This window comes from Salmo salar, chromosome 18, assembly GCF_965601325.2.
Source record: "Salmo salar chromosome 18, fSalSal1, whole genome shotgun sequence".
NCBI classification, from domain to species: Eukaryota; Metazoa; Chordata; class Actinopteri; order Salmoniformes; family Salmonidae; genus Salmo; species Salmo salar.
Genome location: NC_138308.1, coordinates 6,372,919 through 6,383,068, shown reverse-complemented (window position 1 = coordinate 6,383,068; position 10,150 = coordinate 6,372,919). Strand labels below are relative to the sequence as shown.

Below are 10,150 nucleotides of genomic sequence, written 5' to 3'. Positions count from 1 at the left end.
GAAGCTTGTGGAAGGCTACCCGAAACGTTTCACCCAATTTAAACAATTTAACGGCAATGCTACCAAATACTAATTGAGTGTATGTAAACTTTTGACCCACTGGGAATGTGATGAAATAAATAAAGCTGAAATAAATCAATCATTCTCTGTACTATTATTCTGACAGTTCACATTCTTAAAATAATGTGGTGACCCTAACTGACCTAAGACAGGGAATTGTTACTAGGATTAAATGTCAGGAATTGTGAAAAACCAAGTTAAATGTATTTGGCTAAGGTGTATGTAAACTTCCGACTTCAACTGTAGGCCTATGTTAATATATTGTTTTTTACCTTTGTGTACGTATACATTTTTACTACAGTACCATTTAAAAGTTTGGACACACATACTTATTCAAGGGTTTTTCTATATTTTGACTATTTTCTTACGTTGTAGAATAATAGTGAAGACATCAAAACTATGAAATAACAAATTCTTCAAAGTAGCCACCCTTTGCCTTGATGACAGCTTTGCACACTCTAGGTATTCTCTTAACCAGCTTCACCTGGAATGCTGAGCACTTGTTTGCTGCTTTTCCTTCACTATGCCGCCTAACTCATCCCAAACCATCTGAATAGGGGTGAGGTCGGGTGATTGTGGAGGCCAGGTCATCTGATGCAGCACTCCATCACTCTCCTTCTTGGTCAAATAGCCCTTACACAGCCTGGAGGTGTGTTGGGTCATTGTCCTGTTGAAAAACAAATGATAGTCCCACTAAGCGGAAACCAGATGGGATGGCGTATCGCTGCAGAATGCTGTGGCAGCCATGTGAGTTAAAAGTGTGCCTTGAATTCTAAATATATCACAGACAGTGCCACCAGCAAAGCAACACCACACCATCACACCATCTCTTCCATGCTTCACGGTGGAAACAACACATGCGGAGATCATCCGTTCACCTGCTCTGCATCTCACAAAGACACAGCAGTTTGAAACAAAAATCTCAAATTTGGACTCATCAAACCAAAGGACAAATCTCCACCAGTCTAATGTCCATTGCTTGTGTTTCTTGGCCCAAGCAAGTCTCTTCTTCTTATTGGTGTCCTTTAGTAGTGGTTACTTTGCAGCAATTCGACCATGAAAGCCTGATTCACTTTGAAGCATTTATTTGGGCTGCAATTTCTGAGGCTGGTAACTGTAATGAAGATATCCTCTGAAGCAGAGGTAACCCTGGGTCTTCCTTTCATGTGGCGGTCCTCATGAGAGCCAGTTTCATCATAGTGCTTGATCGTTTTTGTGACTGCACTTGAAGAAACTTTCAAGGTTCTTGAAATGTTCCGGATTGACTGACCTTCATGTCTTATAGTAATGATGGACTGTAGTTCCTCTTTGCTTATTTGAGCTGTTCTTGCCATAATATGGACTTGGTCTTTTACCAAATAGGGCTATCTTCTGTATACCACCCCTACTTTGTCACAACACAACTGATTGGCTCAAACGCAATAAGAAGGAAAGAAATTCCACAAACTATATTTTAACAAGGCACACCTGTTAATTGAAATGCATTCCAGGTGACTACCTCATAAAGCTGGTTGAGAGAATGCCAAGCGTGTGCAAAGCTGTCATCAAGACAAAGTGTGCCTACTTTGAAGAATCTCAAATATAAATTCAAATCGGTTTAACACTTTTTTGGCTACTACATGATTCTATATGTGTTATTTCATAGTTTTGATGTTTCACTATTATTCTACAATGTACAAAATAGTAAAAATAAGGAAAAACCCTGGAATGAGTAGGTGTGTCCAAACTTTTGACTGGTACTGTTATTGTAGGCTACTACCTAGTTAATAAAGTATTTTATGTTTGAAATCTTTCCTTTGTTTTTTTTAAGCACTACCTCACTGATTTAGCACATGGCCACAGTCACGTGTTCCAAAGTGAAGAGATGGGTTGGTGTAAAGCTTTAGAGGTTGTGAGCGATGCATAAATGGGGGTAAACAAAGAATAGTACTGTAGCTGTTCAATGTGAAAGGTTCTTTATTATACAACAATAAGCGATTTTATGTTTATTAATGTGATAATGTTCAGAGAGTGCATTTAGGTGAAAGTATGCCTTTCTGTATATATGTTACCCAAGGATTAATGTAGAGCAAGTGTGAAAATCACAGCAACATTTTTTAATTATTTTTTTCTCCTAAATGGGATTATAAATGTATCAACTTTTAAAGCATCATTACTTCCCCATGTTTCCTCCAGCTACTGTATTTGATATGCCATTTTAAATCTCAGAGTCTGTACTTTTATCCAATGTAAAAAAACACCATTTCAAATTTTAGAACATAAGACAGAAAAGTGATGGTGGGTCACATTTTAAGGTTTAATTTTACATTAGTTTATAAAATAGACTTAACTTTAGGCTACACTGTATTACAGTGGGGGGAATTCTGACCTGAGTTAAGCGCACGGAAACAGAACGTTATTCGCTATTTTTGCACTTTTTAATCACTGCCATGGAAGTGAACTGGGTAAGCGAAGAGCTAGATTACTACCTCTATGCTAACGTTAGCTAGTTATAGAGCTACAGTATTTAGCTCACGTTTTCCATCTAAATGACACTGATAAAACGAACAAAATGTAAACATGTCTGCCAGCTTTTGGTAGCGAACTGCTGAGGCTGTCATAGATAGTACAAGCCAATGGGAACGAGTAGTTTTCAAGGTGTTTGTGGGGGCTGTGCGTTGCAGTAATTTAGTCTTTCTGTGGCTCAGGGAGTTTTCTATATGGCTGGTGAGAACATTGTAAGGACATCACAAAAGATAGGTTTGCAAAATACAAAAACTGTCCAGTTGTGTGGATGATTTCTACAATGTTTCTTTTAGGGTGCAAAAAACTTTCACCTGGTGTTACAAGAACGTTATCACAGTTCCATGATTAGTGAGGATTATTAGGGTATATTTATAGGACTACTGTTTAACCCCTATTGTACACTTTTCTCACCTTCCAACCCTTAAAACAAAACATGAAAAAAGCATGTGAAAAAAGCTTGGTTTTCAGACACACATGAACAAATCACATATAACTTTTATTTATTTGTTTAACATGTGAAATGTTCACGAGTCTGACTTGGTTTTCGGACACCACTTCCAGCTACATCCAGGGACCAAACAGGACCAACCCTACTTAGCTTCAGTAGCAAACCAGAAGTGTGATGCAGGGTGCTATGTTGCTGGAATAAATGTGCTAAAACTTGCAACTGGAAAAAAGGCCAGGTTAACAATCAAAGATGGGGAAAATTGCAGGAAAGAGGGAGATGTTTTATTTAATTGCGTTATCAAAAAATGTTTAACTGAAAACACATTTTTTGCATCGATTTACAATTTATTGCTCTCGCATTAAAAATGTTTTCCTTTCAATATTTTGTTTTGCTTTCAATATCATTATTTTTGTTTGCAACAATAACAATTTTGTTCTCGACTTCAGAAGTTTTGCTTGATACTAATGGCACAAAAGTAACTCAACCACTAGAGGATTGCACCATATAATAACACTACTAATCTATTAAAGGTGTTTAAAGCGGCAATCCTTAATGTAAACATGAACTAAGTGTGATCCCTACCACAGGTTCGCAAAAAATGTAAGGCCTGGGGCTGGAGAAATGCAACTGCTCTCAAATCCATAGACTACACTATGGCTGCAAGAACTGACCATCCATGATATCAATATTATAGTTTAAAGCATGTTTTTAGGTTATATATGGTTTGTTTACATTTACTTTGTTTACAAACATTGGAGTAAATGTGGAGTTTTCTACATAAAACTGCAAATTAGATTTTCACTTTCAATGTGGAATTGCAAATTGCAAACAAATCACATGTAAAATAAATCTAATTTGCAGTTTCAAATATGAAAAACTTTCACATTAAATTCTCCCTTTCACATGTGGAATTGCAAGTTCACGTGAAAAACAATCACATGTAAAAGTTTTTCACATGAATCTACCAATTAAAATGTTTACATGTGAGAGGTTTTCACATGGGAATATTTTCTATTGTTTTATTCACCATTATTTTGCACGTAAAGGTTCTACAAACCAGTTTTTTTTTTATTATTCATAAATACTTTCCTAACCCTAAATAATACAAGATCAGAGCATTTTTAAATATACCAATAGATGCTGAAAATGAGACATATGTGCCTTCGCAAAGTATTCAGACCTCTTAACTTTTTCCACATTGTGTTAAGTTTCAGCCTTATTCTAAATGCAAAAAAAGAATCCTCAGCAATCTACACACAATAACCCATAACGACAAAGCGAAAACAGTTAAAAAAAACATTTTTGCACATTTATAAAATATAAAAAGCAGAAATACCTTATTTACATAAGTAATCAGACCCTTTGCTATGAGACTTGAAATTGAACTTAGGTGCATCCTGTTTCCATTGATCATCCTTGAGATATTTCTACAACTTGATTGGAGTCCACCTGTGGTAAATTCAACTGATTGGACATGATTTGGAAAGGCACACACCTGTCTATATACAGTCCCAGAGTTGACAGTGTATGTCAGAGCAAAAATCAAGCCATGAGGTCGAAGGAATTGTCTGTAGAGCTCAGAGACAGGATTGTGTCGAGACACAGATCTGGGGAAGGGTACCAAAAAATGTCTGAAGCATTGAAGGTCCCCAAGAACACAGTGGCCTCCATCATCCTTAAATGGACGAAGTTTGGAACCACCAAGACTCTTCCTAGAGCTGGCCCCCCAGCCAAACTGAGCAATCGGGGGAGAAGGGCCTTGGTCAGGGAGGTGACCAAGAACGCGATGGTCACTCTGACAGAGCTCTAGAGTTCTTCTGTGGAGATGGGAGAACATTCCATAAGGACAACCATCTCTGCAGCACTCCACCAATCAGGCCTTCATGGTAGAGTGGCCAGATGATAGCCACTCCTCATTAAAAGGCATGACAGCCTGCATGGAGTTTGCCAAAAGGCACCTAAAGACTGTCAGACCAAGATAACCTGTTCGGGATAGGGGGCAGTATTTTCACATTTGGATGAAAAGCGTGCCCAGAGTAAACTGCCTGCTACTCGGGCCCAGAGTCAAATATGTGCATATTATTAGTAGATTTAGATAGAAAACACTCTGAAGTTTCTTAAACTGTTTGAATGATGTCTGTGAGTATAACAGAACTCATATGGCAGGCAAAAACCTGAGAAAGATCCAACCAGGAAGTGGGAAATCTGAGGCTTGTAGTTTTTCTTTCTAATCCCTATCGAAACTACAGTGTCTGTGGGGTCATATTACACTTCCCAAGGCTTCCATTGGCTGTCAACAGCCTTTAGAAACTTGTTTCATCCTTCTACTATTACTGGGCAGAGAATAGGAGCTCAGTCAATCAGTGGACTGCCTGGGACCAATGAGTTGTTTACTGCGCGAGCACGCTGGCGCGCTGCTCCTTCTTTTTCCTTTGTAATGAATACGCTATTGTCCAGTTGGAATATTATCAACGTTTTATGATAAAAAAGACCCTAAGGATTGATTATAAACATCGTTTGACATGTTTCTACGAACGGTAATGGAACATTTTGACTTTTTGTCTCTGGTTTTACGCTTTTGGACATAAATATGGAGTTTATCGAACAAAAATAACATTTGTTGTGGAAGTGGGAGTCCTGGGAGTGCATTCCAACAAAGATCAGCAAAGGTAAGGGAAGATTTATAATACTTTTTCTGAGTTTAGTTGACTCCAGAACTTGGCGGGTAACTGTATAGCTTGCTTTGATGGCTGAGCACTGTACTCAGAATATTGAAAAATGTGCTTTCGCCGTAAAGCAATTTTGAAATCTGACACAGCGGTTGCATTAAGAAGTGTATCTATAATTCTTTCAATAACTGTTGTAAAGTTTATCAATGTTTATGATGAGTATTTTTGTAAATTGATGTGTTCATTCACCTGAGGTTTTGGGAGGCAATATATTTTCTGAACATCACGCGCCAATGTAAAAATTGGGTTTTTGGATATAAATATGAACTTTATCGAACAAAACATACATGTATTGTTTAACATTGAGTCCTGGGAGTGTCATCTGATGAAGATCGTCAAAGGTTAGTGATTCATTTTAGCTGTATTTCTGTTTTTTTTGCTTGGAAAATGACTGTGTGGTTTTCTTGTCAAGTTGATGTCCTAACATAATCTAATGTTACGCTTTCGCTGTAAAGCCTTTTGAAATCGGACAATGTGGTTGGATTAACGAGAGTCTTATCTTTAAAATGGTGTAAAATAGTTGATTGTTTGAGAAAATTTGAATTATGGTATTTTTGTTGTTTTGTATTTCGCGCCCTGCTATTCCATTGGCTGTTGGCTAGGGGTCCCACTGGCGGAACGGGGTTCCTCTAGCGGAACGTCTGTCCTCAACAGGATAAACAAGATTATCTGGTCTGATGAAACCAAGATTGAACTCTGGCCTGAATGCCAAGCGTCATGTCTGGAGAAAACCTGGCACCATCCCATGGGGGTGGCAGCATCGTGCTGTGGGGATGTTTTTCAGCGGAAGTGTCTGGGAGACTAGTCAGGATCGAGGGGAAGATGAACAGAGCAAAGTACAGAGAGATCCTTGATGAAAACCTGCTCCAGAGCGCTCAGGACCTCAGAGCCTAAGCACACATTAAAGACAATACAGGAGGGTCTTCTGGACAAGTCTCTGAATGTCCCTGAGTGACCCAGCCAGAGCCCGGACTTGAACCCGATCAAACATCTCTGGAGAGACCTGAAAATAGCTGTGCAGTGACTCTCCCCATCCAGTTGTAGAAACATATCCCCAAATACAGGTGTGCCAAGTTTGTAGCATCATACCGAATAATAATTGATGCTGTAATTTCTGCAGAAGGTGCTTCAACAAAGTACTGACTAAATGTCTGAATACTTATGTAAAAGTGATATTTCCTTTTTTTATATATAAATTTGCACAAAAAAACGGTTTTTGCCTTGTCATTATGGGATGTTGTGTGTAGACAGATGAGGGGAAAAAACAATTTAATCAATTTTTGTAACGCCCTGGCCATAGAGAGGGTTTTTTTGTTCTTTATTTTGGTTAGGCCAGGGTGTTACATTGGGTGGGCGTTCTATGTTCATTTTTCTATGTTGGCTGGTTTCTTTGGATTGGCCGTGTGTGGCTCCCAATCAGGCACAGCTGTAGTTCGTTGTTGCTGATTGGGCGTCACACACAAGTAGCCTGTTTTTCCTTTGGGTTTTGTGGGTGATTGTTTTCTGTTGTGTTCATTTTGGACCAGACAGGACTGTTTGCTGTCGTTTCTTTTCGTGTTTTGTATAGAGTGTTTATGTTCATTAAAATCTTTAATAATGAATACACATCCTCCGCTGCACCTTGGTCTAATTCTAACGACAGGCGTTACAATTTTAGAATAAGGCTGTAACGTAACAAAATGTGGAAAAAGCCAAGGGCTCTGAATAGGAACTGTATATTCTAGTGAGTCTGTTGAGAAAATTCTAATTAAAGGTACACCTAATTTAAAGGAGTAATGTACTGAAAACCCTATTCAATAAAAACTCCACAATAAAATCTGTTAGCTAGCAAGTGGGAGGATTTTCAGCAGTTGAATTACATTTATTCTGAGTGTGCAAGGGAACCACAAGCCCGTTACGCACCTGCATAAGGTAAGTCTGAATAGGAACTACTGAGAAGTGTGTAGGAAAGGCGTGCGTAGGAAATGTACGCCTTTCCTAAGTCTGAATCAGGCCCATATTGAATTGGGTTAGGAGATTATCTACTTCTTGGATAGTTTGCATCTGAGCCACTGGCTTAATCCCATTCTTTAACTTTTATTTTTGGTTGTGTTGGAGAAGTGAATCCAACATATAATTTGTCGACAAGTTTATTGGCTATTTATAGTATTTCAAAAGTGACATTGAATTGTGTCTGTTTGTCAACACAACCAAATATCAACATTTGAAGGAGATGTGTCTGCTTGGATAGTTCCATCTGTGCCACTGATTGAGTCTGGCTATAATTCCAGTATATGGAATAGGTGGAGAGCTCTCAACAATCATTCTCGCAATAGCACATTGGTGATAGTCAGTGACAAATATCATAGTTACGCAGGGCTAGGTTTGGTTAAAACCCTGGATCGTAGACCAAAGGGTAAATTATCCAGTAGGAGGTGCTGCCCACCCTATAGTTATTTTTTTCATTGTGGATATAAGGTTGAAGATCTGATGTTTTCTTAAAGGTACAAGTTCAACATATTTTATACAAGGTTTGTCTATGTTGAAATTTGGTTACCATGATGACATAATCCTGTGTTTGAAATGTCACCCTCAAAACAACATTTTACGTTCGTTACTTTTTTCAAATCTAATGTATTTTCCACATAAATTCCATGTCGCTATACGTTGACGTATTATGTTGAAACAACAGTGAGTCATCCAGTTTGTGCCCAGCGGGTAGACTTTTGCTCGGTAGGCTAACGCTGTCTGCTCAGGTCTAGCTGGTATCTGTGCCAGTGGTCAGGTTCCCCAGTGTAGCAAATAACTCTTCCATCTCTTTCTGCAGGAGAACATTCCGAGTTTCAGCCTCTTGCCTTGCGCGTTCCGAGTTCCCCAGTCGGATCTCCATCATGAATAACCTCTTCTTCTCCTGGCCTAGATCCTCTTCTAAACGACCTGACTGGAGACGAAGACCTGAACACGAATCCTCTAATCTGAGAACATAAAGAGAGAGAGGCTAGAGAGTACTGCAGACACACACGCGTGGATGTGCACACATGCATGTATGTGCACACACTCACATATACACAAACACCACAACATAACATTGCCATATCAACAAGAACACAAGCTAGTTCTTACTTGTGTATGCGTGTCTCATAGCTGATCCTCTGTCTCCTCAGCTCCTCCTTCAACTCCGTCACCAGGCTGAACAGACCATCATTGACCCCTGACCTCTGACCTGGGATGTCATCCCCAGGGTCACCCTCAGTCCAGCCAGAGCTGCTCACACACAGCTCTAGAGGAGAGCTACTGCCCCCAGCCATCGAGGACCCCGCCACAGCCTGCCCTGACCCTAAACCAGAAATCTGTGTGCTGTGCTCACTTTCTGTAGATTTAGCCAACGGGATCTCACAAGAGGTCCAGGGGGAGGGGCTGCCAATGGGCAAGCTCAGACTGCAGGGAGTGACATTAACGTTGTCATAGGTCGAGAGCCTGTTGGAATGGGGGGAGTTTCTGACAGATAGGGAGGGCTTTATATTGGGATAGGAGGAGACTATAGTAGAACAGGAGGAGTCTATATGTAAAGGAGATGAGTCTTTTAGCGTGCTTCTTTGGGAGTGTGAAGAGTCTTTTAGCAACAAAGAGGACTCAGTATATGAGTCTAGCAGAGAATCTATATGTGTCTCTTTCAGGCAAAGCGAGGACTCTTTGAGTCGTTCGCCGGTCGAAGCGGTCCGTCGGTGACTCCGGAAGGACGTCAGTCCATTCATCAGCCAGTGGCCTCCAGTGACTGTGGACACATCAACTGCTGACCCCCCCAACTTCCCCCTTACCCCTCCTGACCCGGACCTGCCCTTCAAAGAGGACCTCCATGAAGACTGGCTTTTGGACTGCTTACTGGGACCGGGTTCTGCGCCACGACCACCCGAGAGTTTTATTTCGCTCTTTCCGTCACGCTTTCTCTCTGTCTTTTCTTCTATTCTTCCACCATTCATTCCCTCAGAATCCCCCTCTGTTCTTTCCTTGGGGGTTAATCCAGGGTGGTCAGTGTCAAGAGAGTACACTGTGGAGGTTGGGAGGGGTTGAAGTGGTTCCTGACTTAGGGTGTTAGGGGTCTGTCCCAGGGATGGATAGTCCTTGGCGGGGTTGGGGGGCAGGATTTCCTCCTGTGAGTTCCATTCCACCCTGCAGCGCTGAATCGGGTGGACCCGGGGATAGGAGGTTGGAGGAGGGGCAGATTGGTCCTCCCTGGGAGTCTCTGCCTGCCCCTGGTACAGACGAGAGTGTTCACTGATCAGTACAGTCATCAGGTGCTGCACCTGGGAACTACCTGCAGGGTGCAATAAAAAGCAAATACACTGCTCAAAAAAATAAAGGGAACACTTAAACAACATAATGTAACTCCAAGTCAATCACACTTCTGTGAAATCAAACTGTCCACTTA

General features: G+C 40.5%; 1 protein-coding gene across 2 annotated transcripts in view; it reads right to left on the bottom strand.

The window, feature by feature from the left end:
- Positions 1-1,998: 1,998 nt before the first annotated feature.
- LOC106576864 (rho GTPase-activating protein 22) overlaps positions 1,999-10,150 on the bottom strand; it is a 29,159-nt gene continuing 21,007 nt past the window's right edge. For both annotated transcript variants that reach the window (XM_045700663.2, XM_014154362.3), the window contains 2 exons: positions 8,845-10,036; positions 1,999-8,696 (listed from right to left, as the gene is read on the bottom strand). In XM_045700663.2, the coding sequence (XP_045556619.1) occupies positions 8,480-8,696; positions 8,845-10,036 (1,409 nt within the window). In that variant the 3' untranslated portion in view covers positions 1,999-8,479. The remainder of the gene's footprint in view (positions 8,697-8,844; positions 10,037-10,150) is intronic.